The following is a 20,868-nucleotide window of genomic DNA, read 5'->3' as shown; positions in this document are numbered from 1 at the left end:
TAAACCCCACATTTGTTTATTTATTTATTTTTGGCTGTGTTGGGTCTTCATTTCTGTGCGAGGGCTTTCTCTAGTTGTGGCAAGTGGGGGCCACTCTTCATCGCGGTGCGCGGGCCTCTCTTGTTGCGGAGCACAGGCTCCAGACGCGCAGGCTCAGTAGTTGTGGCTCACGGGCCTAGTTGCTCCGCGGCATGTGGGATCTTCCCAGACCAGGGCTCGAACCCGTGTCCCCTGCATTAGCAGGCAGATTCTCAACCACTGTGCCACCAGGGAAGCCCCTAACAAGACTTTTGATCTCTTGCCTCTGGAAGATGAGGCAGAGAGGCCTTTAAATGGATGCTGACGGTGCCACAGAAGGAGTTGAGTATGATTCCCAGGGCCTGATTTGAGTGTCTGGGCAGTTGGGAGTGCCATAAATTGAGGTAAGAAATACAGGAAGAAGAGCAGGTTGGGAGGTGGAGAAAGGAATAATAATTTCAGTTTTGGAAACACTGAGTTTCAGATCGTTTTGAGATATTCATGTGGCTATGTTTAGAAAACATTTGGATGTACATGTCTGAGGGCCAGAATAGAGGGGTTAGGGCTGGAGATAAGGATTCGGAAATCAATACATAGGTGGTGGTTAAAACTATGAGAGGATAGGATCTCTTGTGTAAACAAGGAGAGAGAAAGGAGAGATACTTAATGACAGAACTCTGGCGAGCATCGGAGTGTAAGAGGCGTAGGTGGAGAAGACACCACCGAGGATATCAGCGAATCTCCATGTTGAAGAATTTGGAGAAGAAAAGAAGCTAAACTGTTGTTCTTTATTCAGATTTTAAATACTTCAGTGTAAACATATTAAGTCTTTATGTGCAAAACTTGAAATGATGGAAATTCCCCCTTCCTCTCTCCCAATTTAAAATTCTCCAAGAAAGGTATTTCAGACGTGGTGGGTAGAGTGAATTGTCATTATTTTTATGTTACTACCATAGGCTAGGGCCACTTTTGCTGGTATATGCATACTTCAGATATTTTGGGTTCCGTTCCAGACCACAATAAAGCAAATATTGCAATAAAGCAAGTCACACGAATTTCTTGGTTTCACAGTGCATATAAAAGCTATGCTTACACTATATTGCAACCTGTTAACTGTGTAATAGCATTGTGTCTAAAAAAACAATGTGCATATCTTAGTTAAAAATACCTTATTGCTAAAAAATGCTAACCATCATCTCAGCCTTCACTGAGTTGTAATCTTTTTGCTGGTGGAGGGTTTTAGATATTTTGAGAATTACCTAACTGTGACACTGAGACACCAGGTGAGCAAATGCTATTAAAAAAATTGGCACCGATAGACTTGCTCAGTGCAGGATTGCCGCGAACCTTCAATTTATGAAAAAATGCAGTCTCTGTGAAGCACAATAAAGCAAAGTACAATAAAATGAGATATGCCTGTAAATAGAAATAGCTTTGGTTGGATTCGTTTTGAATACAGGGTCATCAGGAATCCATCTTTTGCCTAAAATGCCATTGTCCTGTGTTCAGGTTTCAAGGAAAGGATTAAGTGGCCTCAGTGTCAGAATATCAGAGAAAAAACCTAGAAAGTGTTAGACAGTATAGAGGTCATGGTAAGTTTTTTAAGAAGTGTTGGTAACTTCAGTAGGTTGAGAAATGAATGAGAATATTGGAGATAGAGCATATAGATACATTAGAGCTTTTGCTGAAAAGGAAATGTGCATCGATGAAGATTTTTTTTTTAATACTAGGAGACTTAATTAGGTTTGTAGGCAAAGAGGAAAATCTAGAAGTAAAAGACACAGAAAAGAGAGATAACTGAGGAAAGATCCTGGAGGAGGCCAGGAAGGCTGGGATAAGGACACTAAGTGGAGAATCTCTGAACCAAAGGGAAGGAGACTTCATGTTCCTGAGAGTGGGCAACATGCAGCTGGGTAGGTCATGTCTCAATTTTCCTGAAGTGGGAGGTGAGGTCAACTATAAGGAGAGGCTACAAGAGAGTGGTGACAGTTTGGTCTAGTTGCTGTGAAGGACATCCATGGAAGAGGCAGCTAACTGAGGACACATTATAAAATTACACGGTCACATTGAGGACCTGGTGAGGTAGAAAATCATGAATTTTCCAGGCTGCATGGTTACAGAATTTTGTTTCCTAGCAATAGCAGCTGTGTATGGGGTCGGGGAAGGTACGCTGTGGAATTCAGAGCTGGGTTATGTGATGAGCTGGATGTGGTGGCTGGGGCTGGTGGTGGGCGTTGAGAGGTTGTCTGTAAGAATGGTATGTGGGGCTTCACTTTATCGTGCATGTGAATCACACGGGAATCAGTAGGTGTGAGGTGGGGTCTGAGACTCTGCCTTTCTAATAAGCTCTCAGGTAATGTTGCTGTTGCTGTTCCATTACATTTTGACAAGTGAAGAGACTTTTTTTGGGAATGAGGCCAAAAGAGGCCTCATAGGCCAGGAGAAAACGAGGGTTGGAGGATCCTGTTAGGTTGACTAGTATAGGTGAGGTGACAGTTGGAAGAATGGAATTGTAGACTGAGACTAGAAAATTAGTAAGATTTTTGAAGTTAAAGGGTTCTGAGTGATGACCGATTCCAGAACGTAGTCCTGGCCGTGGTTGGTTAAAATGGAATGTCAGGGAAAATCCCGTGAGGTTCATTGGACACTGAAATCCCTGAGGAAGCTGACAGGATTTGGCATGACGTAATAGAGTTCTTTAGCACATAGGGAGGCAAAGATTAGAGAGTCTAGTGACAGTACTGTTGAAGGGCAGTGATGCTTGTTCAGGAAGACTTTTTACAAGAGAACGTAAGTGGAGTAGTTGTCTGCAAGTGGCCCCCAGCTGGAACACCTGTCCCTGTTGCTGACTAGCCCTACGGCACATGTGATCTTAAAATAAGCAGCCTCCATGTTCGATGGGGAAAGTGAGCTCCTGAGAGGTTGCATGTCCTCCTCACCAGATCTGCAGGGGGTATTTGAAAACGTTAAGGGGTGGTCTTGGGTGTGACCTAAATGCTCTCCTCTTGCTGTTAAAGGCTTCCATTTTGGGCTGGAAATAGGATGCGTTGTTGAGGTATTCTGGAATGATCTGATCCCAGATCCCTAAAGAAACTTTGCCAAGTTCAGTTATCTAAGTATCTGGGCCAGGAAACTGTGATTCTAGCAGGTGGACCCTGGTTTATGGTTCTTCCAGCGGGGCAAGAGCAATGGCAACTTTCTAGTAAAAACATAAGCGTGATACCACTCAGTAGGCTGAGAAAAGGTGGGGAGAAAATAATAGTCCATTTCAGACTCAGGACTTCTGCATTCTCGAAGGTTAGAGACCCTCTGCATAGTTTAAAATTGTCTTGCCGATGGCATCTGTATAAATGGGACTAGAACTAACTTTTGATTTCTGTTCATTTTTAAAGAATGTTGCTGAAGAAAATACAAGGGTACTATATTCCTTATATGGAGTCGTTGAACACAGTGGTACCATGAGGTCGGGGCATTACACTGCCTATGCCAAGGCAAGATCTGCAAACAGTCATCTTTCTAATCTTGTTCTCCACGGTGATATTCTACAGGGTAAGAAAGGTCTTACAGAATTCTGGTATTCAGCAGATATTTATGGCAAAACCAAAAAAGGATGAACTTGAATCTTTCCATTTACATATTTAATTTTACATTTCCTCCTGACAGATTCTGAAATGGAATCAACCAAAGGACAGTGGTTTCACATCAGCGACACACATGTGCAAGCTGTGCCTACAACTAAAGTACTAAATTCACAGGCTTACCTCCTATTTTATGAGAGAATACTGTAACAATTTCAAGAAGTGCTTTCTCTGGAAACATGTTTATGGCTTTTATAATGGCTGTAATAATAAAAAAGTAAAGACTAACTGTAAATCATGTTCACTTAAAATTAAATACATGCCAGAAGAAATCATGTTTATTGAAATACTGAAGGGAAAATACCTAAAAATTTACAGTGGTTTTGTATTGTCACAGTGGTTTTTATTCCTGCTTCCAGTTTCTGGAAAGGATTCTGAATTACTTAAGTCCTCTGTGCTTATTAATACGTCTGGGTGGTGGTTTGCAACACGTCAATAAAATGAATTACCCCTAAAACTTGTTTTATTACTTAGAAGATTTTAAGTTGTACTGACATACACTACTAGAAAACATTTAAAAAAAAAAAGTTTCAGACTAAAACTTCAAGTGTGTTAGTTAAAGCAAAAAAGTGTTAATTTTATAAGCATAGGTATTTGACCTTGGTAGTAACATATATAATTGTTCTGATGCCACGCAGTGTGCATAAGCTGGGGTGTAGGCTGAACTCTGCACTTGTTCTGTGCAATTGTTAATCGACCCAAGGAAGACATTCATTGGAATCCCCTTAATGCCAGCCTCTGGCCAGAAAGTCTGTGAACTGTCCTAATAAATTCCTTTTCTTTACCCAAGCCAGCCACTGTTTCCAAGTTGCAAACAACCCTAAGAGCCTTAAGAATACCAAACCTGTCTAAACGTCCTGTAAGGTTCTCTATTAGAATTTCCTTGATGAGTTTACCTAAGACCCAGTCAGCCATACTGCATCCAAATTCCTTTGAAATACCAAAAACAGTATAAAATTTCAAAGTGCTATTCAAAGACCTTATATAACCAAAACATATAGTAGTACATGTTCTGTAAAGTAAGTTAAATTAACTTTTTACTATGGTCTTTGCTTTTTTCAAAACTCCACTGTATAAAAACTGACTTGCTTCATTTATATGTCAGGAGGCATGTTTTCAGCTGCATCACAAGTATCTTTGTTCTTTGCTACCAGAATATATGTGTTTTAAGTCAGCCATTTAACACATCATTTAATGTTACTGAAACAAGCCACCTCAGTCTTAGGGATTTTCAGAGCTGTGAAAAAATACATCTAGTCCAGGGACTGACAGACTTCCTATAGGTAGTAAATGTCTTAGGCCTAAGTAAATGTCAAGGCCTAAATGTCTTAGGCCTTGAAGGCCACTTGGTCTCTGTCACAGCTACCCAACTCTGCCATTCCCTTGTAGAAAGCAGCCATAGGCAATATATAAATACCTGATCATGGCTGTGTTCCAATAAAACTTATTGTATAAAAACAGGCAGCAGGCCAGATTTATATTGCAAACAGGCCCCTAATAACTTAGGTGACTTGCCTTAAGTGCCACAGCTCATTTCATTAACAAGGTTGAGACAAAACAGGTCATCCAGATCCAAGAACAGTGGTCCTCAAAGAGGCTTTGATAGTAACAACATGTTTATTGTATCATCCAGCCGAGAATACAAGATACACAAAACACTTCTTAATTTAGGAGAATATGAAAACATCGGGCAATTCCTAGAGTACTACTACAAACACAGCCTTCACCTACAGTAAAAATCTAGCCATTCAGTCATTTTGGTCATCATCCCAGTCTTTCTTCCCACTTGGAGGCTTGGGCCCACCGGCTGGTTTTGCCATGATGATCTGCAAAACAAAATCCACAAGAGTATACTCACAAACTCAAGCTTCAGAGTGAAGAGAAAGAATATTTCTCTATTACCCTGCTTCATTACTGAGCAATCATCACCAATAAGCAATCTGTTATTACACTGCATATGAAACACTAGCATAATGTTTGTTATCGTCCAGCAGGTGAGTTTTCCGCTTCTGTGGACATTAACAGCAACAAAATTCACACACGTTAGCGAGGGGCACGCTAAGACATGCACTTCAACAACCCAGTGCTCGGAATGTGAAAAATATCTGCATGCATCACTGGCATAAATCAGTCAGTTTGGCACCTGATTTTGCTATTTATATATGAGATTCGTCTTGCCAACCATCTTTATCCCAATTTCCTTGTGGTTTAGAAGCTTTAGGTCCACCTGCCAGTTTTGCCATTATAATCTAAAGTGGTCAATACGTAAAATATATATATTAAGTTCAACAATGACATTTTCTAGTATCTATAAATGAGAGCCATTCAAATACAGGAAATGTGTGTTCATAAAAAAATCCAAGCACCTAGTTGCCTGGAAACTTACATGCCAGAAGCCTCATTTATCTAGAATGCACTAATCCAGCATTTTCCAAGTATAATCATATAGCATTTTTAAAGGATTTATGTTTGGGCAAAAAAAAAAAAAAAAAAAAGGGGGTGTGTGGTAGCTTTGGGCTCAAATAAATTTGGGAGAAGTTAAAGTCAGTTGGCTTTCCCCACAGTAGAATTCTAAAACTCTGATATACATTCTAAATCTCAAAATTGGATACAGTATTCATTGCTTCCCAAATTTATAATTAAGAGATCTCTCTGTATAACATCAAGGGGTTTGGCTTGAGTCTCATGCAACACAAACCGTAAAATATCTTCACTACCACCTTCAATAGATTTCCCACCCCTTTTCAGAAGTTGCTTTCATAAAGAAACCTACCCTGAAATTCCTGGAGAAACATATTACCAACTGAGGATAAATTCAGATTGAATTAGAGGCAATAAGTATAATTTTAGAACCCAAGTATAGTTTAAGAAAAAAGTACCTAAAAACAGTTCTCAAACTTTAGTGGGCATCATAATCACCTGAAGGGCTTATTTAAAACAGACTGGGGCTTCCCTGGTGGCGCAGTGGTTGGGAGTCTGCCTGCCAGTGCAGGGGACACGGGTTCGGGCCCTGGTCTGGGAGGATCCCACGTGCCGCGGAGCGGCTGGGCCCGTGAGCCGCAGTTGCTGAGCCTGCGCGTCTGGAGCCTGTGCTCCGCAACAAGAGAGGCCGCGATGGTGGAGGGCCCGCGCACCGCGATGAAGAGTGGCCCCTGCTTGCCGCGGCTGGAGAGGGCCCTCGCACAGAAACGAGGACCCAACACAGCCATAAACAAATAAATAAATAATTTAAAACAGACGAATGGGCCTCTTTCCAGAGTTTGACTCAGTGGGTCTGGGAATTTGTATTTTTAGTAAGTTCTTCAGTGATGTTGATGCTATTGACTAGCAGACAATTTGAGAACTAGTGAAATAAACACTTGAACAAACATTAATCCAGCCCTACTACATTTTCCAATGCTTAAAACTTGATTTACAAGTCCTTTTCCAGAATACATACTATGCAAAATAGGTAAAACTATATTGAAGAGTGTTCGTTAGACAGCTGGATGGGTTCTTCAGATACATATTTCATGTACAGAGTGCTAAGGGCACATAACAATGAACATCCTCCCCTAGGGTAAAACAAAACACAGCCTTCCCAGTTTAAAACCGAAATTCAGAAGTACCTGTGTGAGCAAGGCACTTGTGTTATTAACATTACTGTCTTGCTTGGACACTGACATTCAAGAAGTTCCTTAGGAACTTCTACTATTAGAATTTCTGCTTACCTCATGCTTCAGTCTACTTAGCTCCTCCTGTCCCCTTCTACTTTTGGTCCTCCTTTTTATTCTTAGCCACATGTTAACTTATAGAACAAACATTTCCTTGAGGCATTTAAACATTATCTTTGTTTAAAAACTCCAAAAACATATTCTTCCACTGAAAACTATTTGAGGCACTGATATAAAAATACACTATTAATAAATCCAGTACATAGATATCCAGTCTCTGATTATTTTCAATGTGTTGCAACTGGATCTCCAGGTTCCATTTTTCGTCATCTTACCTAAGAAAAAGTTCTTCCTTTACTGAAGTGAAATTTGTTTTGCTATAATTACAACCAACTGATCTGAGAATAAGTCTAATTTCCTTTCCATTTCTACCTAAAACTTGCTTCTCCCACGATTAATTTGGCATGATTTTCATTTAATGGATTTATACTGTGCCCCTAGCAATTAAAATTTTCTACTATTTAAAAATTATTCATTGGTTAATAATCACTCCTAGAATTTTGTAGGAAAATACATTTCATTAAGTTTAGAAAACACCTTTTTGAAAAACTATGAATTCTGGTTTATCTGTGAATCCAAAATAGGCTTCACCACTTTTCTTCTCTGCCATAATTCCTCAAAAATATTGGCAGAAATACTGATTTTTTATACCTTAAGATCTTAGTACCCCAAGACATAATCTGTCACAGAAGAAAAAAAATTTAAATGCCAGGTCCTATCATCTCCACACTTCCTTGAAGGTGGTACAGTAGTTCCCCCTTAGATGCCTTCCAAGAGTCCCAGTGGATGCCTGAAACTGAGCATAGTAATGAACCCTATATCTGTGCTTTTTCCCATACATACATACCTATGATAAAATATATAAATTAGGCACAATAAGAGAATACCTGATTGGTAGCATCACTACTCTTGCACTTTGGGACAAGTAAAATATGTTGACCTGATAATTGAAATGGCTAACAGACAGTGCACACAGCGTGGATATGCTGGACAAAGAGATGATTCATGTCCTGGAGCAGGACAGCATGAGATTTCATCATGCAGTATACTTGTAATGGCACACAATTTAAAATTTATGAATTACTTATTTCTAGGATTTTCTTACTTATATTCTGGGATTGCAGGTGACTTGTGGGTAAACTGAAACCACAGAAAGTAAAACTGCAAATAAGGGAGGAAATACTGTAGTCTGCAATATCTGCCTCCACGCTTTATGGCCCTTCCATGTTCCATATTAAACTTCCTCTCTAGATTATGTGTACAAAGGGGTTCTTAGTCTAAAAAGTCTTGAAAACTATGAATCTATATCAGATTTATTTTACCCATTCCAGTTCCCAAATGGCAAAGGATTCTTTCACTGGCAAAATCTTCATTTTAAATTAGCTGAAATACATTCAAAACAATTTAAAACTGTAATAGAAGAAAATTAAAACAATTTTTTTTGGGGGGGGCGGGTATTTTGAATAGAATGAGAACTGTGCTATGTTGTAGTTCCATGAAAATATACTTTGAACTATATAAAAATAAGTATTTTTAAAGATCAAAATTTCACTTCTCACTCACCTGATCCACTCTAAGTACAGTGACAGCAGCATTAGTAGCCAGTTTGATAGCCCAGTATTTTCCCAGGTAAGTATCTAGAACACCAGCTTCCAACATGTCCTTTACAGCAGGAACTTCAGCCTGTCAACATAAAACTATTTTTATTCTTTCACTTTAAATGTTTATGTGAAAGTATTTTACTCAATAGAAACATGGCTACTTAAATAAAACTAGAATAAGTAGCTAGGAAAAAGTACTACCCCATCTACACTACAAAACAAATTTTAATAAAACAAAGAATACTAAATTATCAGACAAACTATGAAAAAGCGAACTGTTATGAAAATCATTTGCTCACAAATCAGAACATTTTCTGATTTTCCTTTTAAACTTAATACGTCTATTTTTAGGTTGTGCATTCACAAAATAAAACAAGTTCATAGTGTTTTTTTCAAATACCTCAATATCTAATCCAACATTTTTATTTCCTTCTTGATGTACTGCATAAAGTTTAGAGATTACTTCATTGGCCTTAACTCCAGAGTTTTCCGCCAGTGCCCGGGGAATAGCTTCAAATGCCTCAGCAAACTTCTTAATGGCATACTGTTCAAGTCCAGGACATGTCTACAACAAAAATGTGCTTATTACTCAATTTTATTCAAACAATGACAAGCAAGTCAGTTTGTACACAGAAAGCCATATACCTCTCCATACGATGTGATCTGTTTGGCTAACTCAATTTCTGTTGCTCCACCTCCGGGCACAAGACGTTTATCCTATAATACATAGTTTAAAAAAAAAAAAACAAAACAGAAGTCACCAAGAGGCAATTTCCAGTTTTCTAAATCTTTTCAGATTCCAGTACTCCACCAGACTAGAGGTTTTAATCAGAATCAATTACAAATTTTATAAAATTCAAATTCCAATTATGAATGTCATAAAAATGGCGTGATTTGAACAAATTACCTTACTGCACCAGTGTCTGGTATACGAAAAAGAAGGACCAAAGTTAAGAATGGGAACATCACTATGCAGTTATCTGTATTTCCAGATATAGCACTAAGAAGAGCGCTGAAGCAACTGAAGGTATATTATAATTGAAAACCACCATAAACCATCTCTTTAAAAGTTATAAAAAAATAAAGCCTTGATTTGCTATTTACTCCTTTTCATATTTCATTTTAGAAAATTCATCAGCAACAAATACTTAAGTGGAGTCTTAAGGAAAAAGGTGCTTTGCTTTACACAAGCCATTCATTTTCCATTTTCAAGTTCTCAAAATGTCTGCCAACTGTGTTTTTGAGGACTTACAAATAATAAATTAAGATGAATACTGATACTGACCCTTGTGAGAACTTTGAAAGTATTAACACCATCATCTACTGCCCTCTCTATATCATCCATCAGATTGTCTGTAGAGCCTCGAAGCACTATGGTAGAAATGGCACCATCTTCCTTTTCTGTCAATAAATTAAATATATTTGGGGATTAGTAAAAGAAAATGAATTCCCCACACTTCATACACATATAGTTTACCACTACTACTTACCATGTTTAAAAACAACCACCTGCGTATCTCCAACCTCTGAGAGGTAAACACTGTCACAATGTCCCATTTCTTCAAGGACAGGAGGTGTCTGCGAGAAAATGACTCTTGTAATAAAAATAATTCAAATAGGTTCAACTCTTTTAATATTGTCCAAAATACATACCAATCTAGGAAGAGCTGTAGCACCAACTGTTTTACATAATCTTCTGAGATCCCATTTTGAGTTCAGCCTTTAAAAAACAAAACAAAGACCTTAACAGAAGTTTTAATTCCATGAGATACCATAGTAAAACACAAGAGATTAAACAGGAAACTGTACATTGGGCCTCAGGTCACCTTCTTTTGACCCTGAAGGTTCAAGCTCAGAATGGGTCTGGACTGCACTGTGCAATCCAGTCACAGGTGTTTAGGGCATTATTCTAGAACTGGGAGAGTTCCAGTCTCCTTAGGATGTCAAGGGTTCATAGTTCACAGTTCTGAAACACTAAGGAAGCCCTGGTATACAGAAAACTTTTGCTGTTACTTTGGGCAACAGCGTGTTCTGTGAGGAGGAGAAGAGTGATTTACTCTGCACGTTATCTTAGGTGCTTGGAGAGGTGGGAACGGGTAGGTGAACTGTCTAGTGTAACCCACAAACGTGTTCATGAATTTAAAGCTATGCTCCGGACCCCACACTCCAGCTGACAGTGTGTACCAGGTTTGTGTCTGGTCTCTTAAGCTCTTCCTCTTGCCGGGAACGCTCTTCCCTCTCCCTCTTCAATTACATCTGTTAACTGATCCTTCAGCTCTCAGCCTAAATGTAAGTTTTCCCAGAGGTGTTTCCTGTTCCCCTAGATCAAGTTAAGTCCTCTTGCCATGTGATCTAACACCTCATACTTTCCCCCTTTTAACAGTCTTCATGGTGTGTTGAATTTATTTGCTCAGTGTTTCACCACCCAAAGCCATTTACAATCCAGGTTAACAGAATGCAGTCCCCTCTTACCTCACCAACATGATATCGTATTTGTTTGCATAATGAAGAGCCATGTCTGCCACTTTGCCACCTGTTACTACGACGTTTGCACCAGTACCAGCAATAGCTCTGATTTGCGTATCCATGAGATTTTCTTCTCCCTTACTAAAATTCATCAATTCTTCAGCAGTCTTTATCAATACCGTTCCCTAGCAAATTAAGTGAGGATTTTCTTTAAAACCATTTCGCCACGTTGGGTTCAAAGTCACAGAATAACATTTTATTGAAGAAATAATTTAAAGATTTGGGAGAAAAATATGAAGATAAACATGCACGTTATGAAGCAGAATACAAAATTTGTATGAAATTAACAGAAATTCAGCTTGTTCCTAGACCAACGCCCCCACCCCCAACACTGACACATTTGCTCTTTGACAGGCACTTTGATGGAAAAATTGGAGAAATACACTGTACTTTTACATACGTTAGGCAGGTACCCTGACATCTGTCTTCTGATGAATGTCAACCAAAACAACGTTGTGGTTCTCAAACTTTTTCTAAAACGTGGACTAAGTGACCAGCCCCACCCCACCCCATACCTGCGAAACTTCAAAACCCGTCCACAACTCAGATTTCAAGAATTCTAGGGATGCAATCAACAGTGACCTGTAAACATATACTTCAAACTTCTTAACATGTATTTTTAAAAACAAACTTCAGGGACTTCCCTGGTGGCACAGTGGTTAAGAATCCGCCTGCCAACGCAGGGGACACGGGTTCGAGCCCTGGTCCGGGAAGATCCCACATGCCGCGGAGCAACTAAACCCGTATGCCACAACTACTGAGCCTGTGCTCTAGAGCCCGCGAGCCACAACTACTGAGCCCGTGTGCCACAACTACTGAAGCCCACGCTCCGCAACAAGGGAAGCCACCGCAATGAGAAGCCCGCACACCACAACGAAGAGTAGCCCCCGCTCGCCACAACTAGGGAAAGCTTGCGCACAGCAACAAAGACCCAATGCAACCAAAAATAAAAATAAATTTATTAAAAAAATTTTAATGAACAGCACACAAATACTCATTTTCTTCACTGAACATTTAACCTGCTGAAATGTGTAAGTTCTACTAGAAGTCAAGAGCTGTTTATTAGAATACAAACAATACTGTCACCATCTTAATGTTTCAAGGTTTGTATTTAGTATTTGAATTAGATGTTCAAATATAAGTCTGATTAAAAAATAAACATGACCTGGCAATTTTCAATAATTATGCAGTATTCACTGGATTAAGAGGAAACTCTACTTCAAAATTTTAGAATCATTAAAACTGTCTGAAAGGAAAACCGCAAATTTTTACCTTTAAGGTTCTGAAATCTACATACCTTAGTTTCTGTTATCATTCCATCAAAAGGACAAGAGTACACTGCTATTTTTGCATCTTTGACAGATGTTACATCACCTTCAGTTTCCTTCTTAAAAACCATGCCATGCAATACTGAAGAGGAATGGATACCAGAGCCCTAAGGAGTTGGATACCAAAATCACCAGTGATTGCATGAAAATAACATCAGGGCTAATTTGTTGATTCTGCATGCACCAAAAATATTCATTTCTAAATAATGTAATATACAAAGGCAGTGACTTCTGGGGATGAGTACGGTGGTGGACATAAAGCATACCAGTTTGCTCAATGCAGGAATCACTGTGGCAATGAGCCACTGTTATGGACGGGGGTCCTTCAGTGTACTGGGAAGAATCAAAGAACAACTGCTCTAAGCCATTCACTCACTCCGTACCAATGTACCAGGCAGAATAGGGATCAAAGCCAAGTTTCTGATCTCACAAGCTTACCATGTAATGGCGAAGGGGAAGGCAGTGCATGGATAAAGTCAGAAAACACCCAGCATGTATGTTAACACATACACACTTATAGCTAACACATGTACTTATGTAAGCTAAACTCAGCTACATTAACAATCACATGTGTAAAATCACCAGTTATACGTTTTACTGTATCAAGCACAATATTTTTATCAAATACTCTTTAAATATTAAAAGTATGAATTTTATTATTATAGAGCAACAGAAAAACTTGAACCTCATTCAAAATTGCCTTCTAAGCTCCTTTTTATAAGTCAGCATATATCAAAATAGCAAATAATTAATATTTTGTTTATGCAGTATTCTCAACCTTCCAGCTGTCATGGAAAAATGATGACTTAAGAAGATAATATGTTGATATCCTTTTAAATTTAACAAGTGGTAGTATTACAATCTAGCAATATCCAAATGTTACAACAAAAGCAGGAAGTCCTAAGTGCCTAAAACCCACAAGGTAAAATTTAGATTAACAGAAATTTTTTTTTTTTTGCAAAAAAAAATCTGATCTATCTAGATAACATTAATGCATTTTCTAAACTTACCAGAATCTTACAAACTCTGATGTTATCAACATTGAAGTGGCCAGAGTCAGGAAAAATAGATACTGTTAAGAAAACGAGACATATCAAAAGATATATTGGGACAACAGAGAAAATATCGTAATCACATTAAGACATTTTAATTTTGGATCTTTTCATTTACTGATATTTACTCACCACATGCCTGAGCAATAAGTTTGGCCAGAAATGCTTCATTACCATATTGTTTACTCATTATGGAGGTATGAAGTAGAGATGACACTTCATCAACATCCCGAAGATTTTTTGCAGAACAACATACCAAGTCAGGAAGAATCTCATGGGCTTTTTTGCAGGCTATTTCATAACCTTCTATGACCTTAAACGTAAAGAGCAAAAATGTTTCTTCAAAAGACGTAATTTTGACATGACTTAAGGTAGCTTTATTTTGGTAACCCAATGAATACAAATCTTTATTTTCAATAGAAAAAGACAAAGCACACTTCCAGAATAACATTCACAGCGGAGCCTACTATTTAAGGGTACAGGCTTTGGTGAGAGCCCAAATTTGAATCCTAACTGCCATTACTAGCTACTTGCGCAAGGTTTTTCTAACTTAAGGCTCACTTTCCTTATCTGAAACAAAACAGGATTACTTCTAATAGGCCCCACTCATAGGGTTCTTGTAAGGATAGAATGAGATACTGCATGTGAAGTATATGTACTACAATGCCTGGCACAGAGAAAACTGCTCAAAATCAGCTATTTCTAATGACTTTATTTAGTAGGTATATATACATAAGCAAATATGAAACAGGAGTAGATTATAAAATGAACACTCACCTCTGAAACTGACAGGCCGAGTCTCAGAAGCTCTTCAGCTAATTCTAGAAGAGCTCCAGCAAAAACCAGAACAAAGTTTGTGCCATCTCCAACCTCTTGCTCTTGCATGTGAGAGGCCATTACAATCATTTTTGCAGCAGGATGCTGTACCTGGCAGAAGGGGTTTGAATTTGAATATCAAGCTAAAACATTTGATCCTTAAAGCAAAATAAAATTGTTCATTTCCATTTCTTCTTAAATTAATAGACTCCAATCTCCCTATGGGCCAGGTAACTCATTTGATCACATTGCTACACACTACTTATACTGTGGTCACAAGAAGACAATCCAAGTCCGCCTAGGCCTATGAGCACGAATGCATCACCATAAATGGAAATAACTTCACAGGGCACTTTCTTTTAATGGTCAGTCACCCAGTATGTACACCTGCATACATAAGGTTCATAACTATTATATATTCACTAAATTAAAAAACAAAGTAATTCCAACCACTAAACCTAAGGCACTTTTAAAAAAGCCTTCAGAAGTGCTAAAATAGATGTCATTTAACTTCGTCACAAGTCTCAATTTTTATGTACATTCTTTTTGTAAGGGGTTATCAATTATAGTTTAAAAGAAGGGGAATATAAAATATTTCTTTAAAAAAGCGTATCAAAATTTTAAGTGATCGCTCCTTAGGATTTAGATGCTTTTTAAGAAATAATCAGAGTTAACAACTGATAGCACTGAGAAAACTAAAAAGCTGACACTATAGTTTATTAGGAAGACAGTATCCCCATCACACTTGAACAACTCCTGAGAACATCAGAGTACAACATTCACATTCACAATGACAAGCCCCTCCACAAATATCTTGTGGAATTAAATTTGTTTTGTTCAGTATTATTATTTCAAGACTATACTGTTATTTAAGAAATTGGAGAAATGTTAACTTATCTATGGAGTTCTGTCTAAAAGCATTAAGCTCTGGTACTTTAAGAGCTAAGTTCAGGAAAATTCCGAGATTGAACATATGCTTCAATTAGCAGCTGGCTGAGGAATGGTTCTGTATGTGTTCAGGTGCCAGACTGTCCTCATACCTTGGCTGGCAGTATCTATTCTACAGATTCTATAACATCAAAACTGCAGGTGAACAAAGCAAAATTCCACAAACTGATGTTTTATCTTCACAAACACAATTAAAAAAAAAACACTACTATTTTCAAGTATCAGCTGTTTCTACATTATGGAATAATTCACTTAAGTGTCACACTCTATAGAACAAGAAGACATATTCAATTTGATATGATTATGAGCAAATATATTTTTTTATCACAACCAATCATTCCATAAATTAATAATTTAGGAGATTTAAAATTTGAGTTGCTAAGATGTTAAAACATAAAGAGGACTCTTTATAGTTAGGAAAACCTGTATAATGAATTTTCAAGTTGGGAATAAAAAAAATCCCTTATTATCCAATTTGAAATAAAGGTTCTTTTATGTTAAAACATACTGATTTTTTGATGTCACCAAAACATTTCTTGGCTTTTTTTTTTTTTTTTTAATGTTATGACACTGTGTGGTATTTCTTGGCTTTTTTAAAGAAATAACTTACTTCTAGCTCTCTTAAAACAGTTGCTGCATCATTTGTCACAAACAACTTCTCCAGGTGGTTGATAATCATTTTGTTCATTCCTCAAAAGTAACAGTTAGAAAAAGAAATCCATTATTACTCAAACCCTTCTCCAAATACCGGGAAAATCTAGTCAAGAAATATAAATTTATATCCATTCCTAAAAATAACTTTGTAAGAACTCAAAACATAGTATCTATTCTTTAAGGTTATCTCATAGCCCTATGGCTTTGCCTAACTGCACACCTGTACTCTTTCCTTTTTAATCTCCTATGATGTTTATTAGCGAGGATGCCAATTTTGTCATATTTTTGTTCAATCAACACAACATATTAACATGTACAAAGACTAAAATAATCTACTTAAAAGTACACTTACTTTTTTGCTTATTCCATAAATCTGTATCAATTAATTCAGTCGATGGTAGGAGACAAGAAAGAATTTTTCTCCCTTAAATTATAATGTCACTCTATGTAAAAGATCTGTTCCACATCTGCAACCGTGAACACTAGGTACTGCCTCAATGGTGAAAGCATCATAACTTTTCTATCCTCTTAACAGGACAAAACATAACATTTGGATTCCAACTTTTCTAAAAAGATCTGAAGTGCTGATTAAAGATTAGAAACACTGTACTGGTGTCACTGAGCTATGAAATAATTTTCAATGCCATACTATATTATGGCTAAAACTCTCAATTTACATATAATATCTTCAGAAAAAGTTTGAAAGAGCTAGTACACAAAATTCTATTACAGTATTGTATCTTTTAAAACATGAATTTAGAAATTACCATTTGGTCCATATGCTGTACGAGTTGTCTGGGCAAGCTCCTTGCAAGCCTGTATGTTCCTGTACACAGCCTCTTCTAACCCTGAAAAATGCTGTCAAAGAAAACTTCTGATTAGGCAGGACAGTGAATCTCAATAATTTCTTCATCTGTAAAATGGAGTAATATAATAGTACCTGTTTTCAGAGGATTGTTGAAGAAACTATCAAGCAAGATTTATATATGTAAAGTATGGTGCTTGGTATTCACAAATGATCCACAGATTTGTCCACTAGTCGAATGAATAAAACGTGACATTTTTAGGGCCCACAGGTACCTTCTTACACATCAAAACATAAAGCCTATACTTTTTAAAAAATATAGTGAAAAGTGCAGGGAAGAGTGCTAAGATTGATTACAGAAAGCAAATGAGATCTTGCAGATAAAAATACCTTTTCAGAGTTAATCAGTACTTTCTAAAAGTTGAAATGTGGTCATATTTATTGTGTTAAAACCTGAGCACTGTAAAACCAGCAGTTCTATGTTCACTGGGAATTAACATATCTGCCTCACAAATTTTTAGGAACTAAAACATACAGATTTTGAATGCTCATTTGAACTGCAATATAATTCCAACGTGTACACATTGAAAACTGCTGAATTGGTCACAGTACTAAAATTCTCAAGTTTTACACTGGACTTCTTTTAGACTTGGCATTTACCTGTGGTCTCAGATAAATTTCAAGAGCCTACTGTTCATGTGAACATTTTTCTAGAGCTGCTCTGCCCAAGAGAGTAGCCACTTGCCACAAGTAGCTATTTAAATTTTAAGTAACTAATTAAAAATTCAGTTCCTCAATTGCACTAGGCACAATTCAAGTGCCCAGTAGCTACTTGTGACTAGTGGATACCATACTGGACAGTCCTGATATAGAACACTTCCATCGCGGCAGACAGACAATACGGTTCTAAAGATCTCCTGCTTTACACTCTTGTTTTTCCCCCATCCCCATTCTCTGAGGGACAGTCATATCTGATCATAAATCAGATCCTGTCAAACCCTTTAATGACTTCCCATCACTTAGGATAAAATGTAAAGCCCCTGTCAGGGCTAAAAGGCCCTACACATTCTAACCCTTGCCTACAACTCTTCTCAATTCATCTCTTACCGTTCCTTCCCTTGGTAAGCTTCAGCCCTATCACCTTTCTTGTTTTCTTTTAGCAGGTCACACTCATTCCATCCTCAGGGTCTTTGTACTCACTGGTCCCTCAGCCTGGAACACTTCTGCCTTTAATCTTGGCCACTAAGCACCGAGCTGAGAGTTCTTTCCTGAACATCTTAATTGTTCTATCTACCCCAACCCTTCCTTTTTAATTTTTTTTTTTTTTTTGGAGGCAGACTTTCTTATTTCCTTTATCATTATTTGAAATTATCCTTTTTGTTTATTTGGCCATTTATTATTTCTGCCTCAGAAAAATAAAAACCATGGATGTTCTTCAGCCTTTTAAAAAAGTGAGCAGTCAATGTCATTTTCAGCGAAGCTCTTTCACCAATATTTTCATTAAACCTTGATATTTACTATATTCACAACATCCCAAAAGTGCATCATGCCAACAAGAACCTAGTTCCCTAAACCTGTTACCATAAATGGAACCACACTATCTATAGCCCTTTAACTAAGCACAAAAAATATGGGGGACAAATAAAGGAACACTACCATTTGAATACAAGAGACACATTTATCAGTAGTGCTTTAAGATATTTTTAAAAAACTAAGCTTCTGAAATTACGTCCAAGATCTCGCCATAAAACAAAGCAGTTTTAATTAGGCCAGGGTGTCACTTATCTTGTGGGTTACAACTGTGCTCGTTACAACCCTTTTCGTCCAATCTGCTCAATTTAAAAATGGGGAAAGCAAGACCCAGAGGGATAAGTTTTACATCAAGCTAGCTAACCTAAGTTGGGACCAGAATCCATTCGCATTGTAACCATTGTTTATCCTACTATAACGCACTGCTTCTGCGAACTAAGTGGGGAGCCCGCTGTTTCTCATTTAGATAAAAGTTGCCAAGACAGGCCCTTGTCCCTCTCTTAACCGCACCGCCCACTCCCTGAACCGTGGCAATCGGCTTCGCAGTTCCCAAAGCAACTTCACCTACGTTGTTTCACCTATGTCGCCTTCTAAAGGAGAGACTCATCACCCCCGTTTTACGGATGGAGGAAAAATGCAGGAGCGGCCTTACATCTATCTGTCCGACAACCAAGTACAGAACGCGGTGTCTGCGGCCTCTTCCCCCACTCGCCGTCTCTGCCCGCTCGACCCTCCCCGGGGTCCGTAAAGAACCAAAATGCCCGCGGGCCTCCGCGGCAGAGCCCTCCCGAGATCACCTCCCTTTCTGGAATCTTCTCTCCCTCCGACCGCTGTGTCAGGGGAGCACGCCCGGCCCGTTAGTACGCCCTTCTCCTTCGCTGCGGCCGCCACTGCCCTACGCCGACTCTCCCTCACTCCTCCTTCCTCCTTTGCTTACCTTCGCTCCCTCTTTGAGCATCTGGGCAAAGCCCGGGGCCTTGGGGACGTGGAGAGCCATGGTCACTACGCAAGGATCAGTTCACGCGCCCGCTCAGAATATTCCGGAGGAAGCGAGGGGCGCGCACAGCCTCCTGGGAACGTAGCGTGCGGCGGCTTCACGCTCCTCCTCTCTCTCCAGCTGGGTCCGCCCCTTCCCCCAGCCTCCTGGTCTGAAGCCTCGCGAGAAGGAGCACTTCGCGCAGTCAGAACTGACTTGACGATCCTCGATCTGGTCGATCGATCGGGCGGGTCGCGGAGCGCGCCGTCTGTCTTCCGGCCGACGCACGCGCAGCCAGCCAGGGCGTTGTGGCACGCTGCCGATTTTTCCCTTTGAGTAGACTCGGTGCTCGGGACGTTTGAATTTTGCCGGTTCTGACCTGGAAGCCGCACCTTCCAAGATTACCTTCCTTGTAATCTTCCAGACCCTCGCATAACATCAGGGCAGGTGTGCGTCGCCCCCGCCTCTTTTTTTTTTCTAAGGCAGGGCACCTGCCTTCATCCCCCAAATCTGTCGTTGAGCGTGTGCTCTGACTTGGGTGCTGTAGCAGCTCTGGGGACTTGAAGGTGATAATTAAAATCTGTAAGGATAACTGTATACTGAGTACTCCTATGTGCCAGGCTCTGTTATTTGCTTTATGTGCAGTATCTTAACTAATGGTCAATCTTACGAGTTAATTCTTATTATTTCCATTTGGTAGAAGGGGAATTTGCAATTTACAAACGGTAATTTGTACAAGATCACAACGCTAGTAATGTTAAAGCTAGGATTCCTACGCAGATCAGACTGACTGCAAAATGCACGTTGTTAACCAACTACATTCCTCTTTCCTGCTTTTTCTTGGAAGTATAACTCCCTTTTACTCTCCCAGAATCCTTTGAAACCTGACCTCTGTGTCATCCCACATCAGCACATGACTGATTTCAAAAGAACTGAATGGTAATAGAATACTTTAAAGAATAATTTCACACGGTGAAAGTAATCCACTTTCCTTGTAGAAAATATGGAAAACTTGAGCAGAACGTTTGACTTGTCTTTTGTTCTTTGATTGGACACCTGCAAATGACTTATTTTCCTTAACTTGGGACAGATTTAGTGTGTCTTAAGGAATAATCACGTATCAAGTGTATTATAACTTTTTCTAATGAGCACTTAAAATACATAATTATTAAAAAATACTCTTGCCACCTCAAAGCAAATGGTATGTGCACCACCTGTTGGGAAACATTACAAGAGATCAGTGATTCTCAAAGTGTGGTCCAG

General features: G+C 38.8%; 2 protein-coding genes across 14 annotated transcripts in view; one reads left to right on the top strand and one right to left on the bottom strand.

Moving 5' to 3' along the window:
* The window catches only part of USP16 (ubiquitin specific peptidase 16), a 30,158-nt gene extending 26,274 nt beyond the window's left edge, over positions 1-3,884 (top strand). For all 12 annotated transcript variants that reach the window (XM_082391915.1, XM_082391912.1, XM_082391910.1 and 9 more), the window contains 2 exons: positions 3,411-3,567; positions 3,682-3,884. In XM_082391915.1, the coding sequence (XP_082248041.1) occupies positions 3,411-3,567; positions 3,682-3,806 (282 nt within the window). In that variant the 3' untranslated portion in view covers positions 3,807-3,884. The remainder of the gene's footprint in view (positions 1-3,410; positions 3,568-3,681) is intronic.
* Positions 3,885-3,912: 28 nt separating this feature from the next.
* On the bottom strand, positions 3,913-19,739 carry CCT8 (chaperonin containing TCP1 subunit 8). 2 transcript variants are annotated; one of them, XR_014244633.1, is made up of 16 exons: positions 19,567-19,721; positions 17,062-17,152; positions 16,251-16,330; positions 14,654-14,803; positions 14,009-14,189; positions 13,835-13,896; positions 12,794-12,931; positions 11,443-11,621; positions 10,624-10,690; positions 10,461-10,548; positions 10,256-10,371; positions 9,616-9,687; positions 9,371-9,535; positions 8,933-9,052; positions 4,991-5,482; positions 4,178-4,957 (listed from the first exon to the last, which is right to left on the bottom strand). XR_014244633.1 is itself a non-coding variant. In XM_082391945.1 (15 exons), exons 1-15 carry the CDS (start codon positions 19,624-19,626, stop codon positions 5,405-5,407), a joined length of 1,647 nt encoding a protein of 548 aa, XP_082248071.1. In that variant the 5' UTR covers positions 19,627-19,739; the 3' UTR covers positions 3,913-5,404. The 2 variants fall into 2 exon arrangements, 1 of the variants encoding a protein (XP_082248071.1); XM_082391945.1 differs by having other exon boundaries at positions 3,913-5,482; positions 19,567-19,739.
* Between the last annotated feature and the right edge of the window lie 1,129 nt (positions 19,740-20,868).

The sequence above is a fragment of the Balaenoptera borealis genome (assembly GCF_965194805.1).
Source record: "Balaenoptera borealis genome assembly, chromosome: 5".
Classification (NCBI taxonomy): domain Eukaryota; kingdom Metazoa; phylum Chordata; class Mammalia; order Artiodactyla; family Balaenopteridae; genus Balaenoptera; species Balaenoptera borealis.
This window is presented reverse-complemented; position numbering and strand designations above follow the sequence as displayed.

What these genes read in the sequence shown, in the direction of transcription:
- CCT8 (XM_082391945.1), bottom strand. Translation starts at nt 19,626, where the DNA reads ATGGCTCTCCACGTCCCCAAGGCCCCGGGCTTTGCCCAGATGCTCAAA. An exon ending in GGTGGTTGTTTTTAAACATG is followed by an intron (nt 10,372 to 10,460) that starts GTAAGTAGTAGT and finishes ATTTATTGACAG; the next exon opens with AAAAGGAAGATGGTGCCATT. An exon ending in AGATCACATCGTATGGAGAG is followed by an intron (nt 9,536 to 9,615) that starts GTATATGGCTTT and finishes TTTTTGTTGTAG; the next exon opens with ACATGTCCTGGACTTGAACA.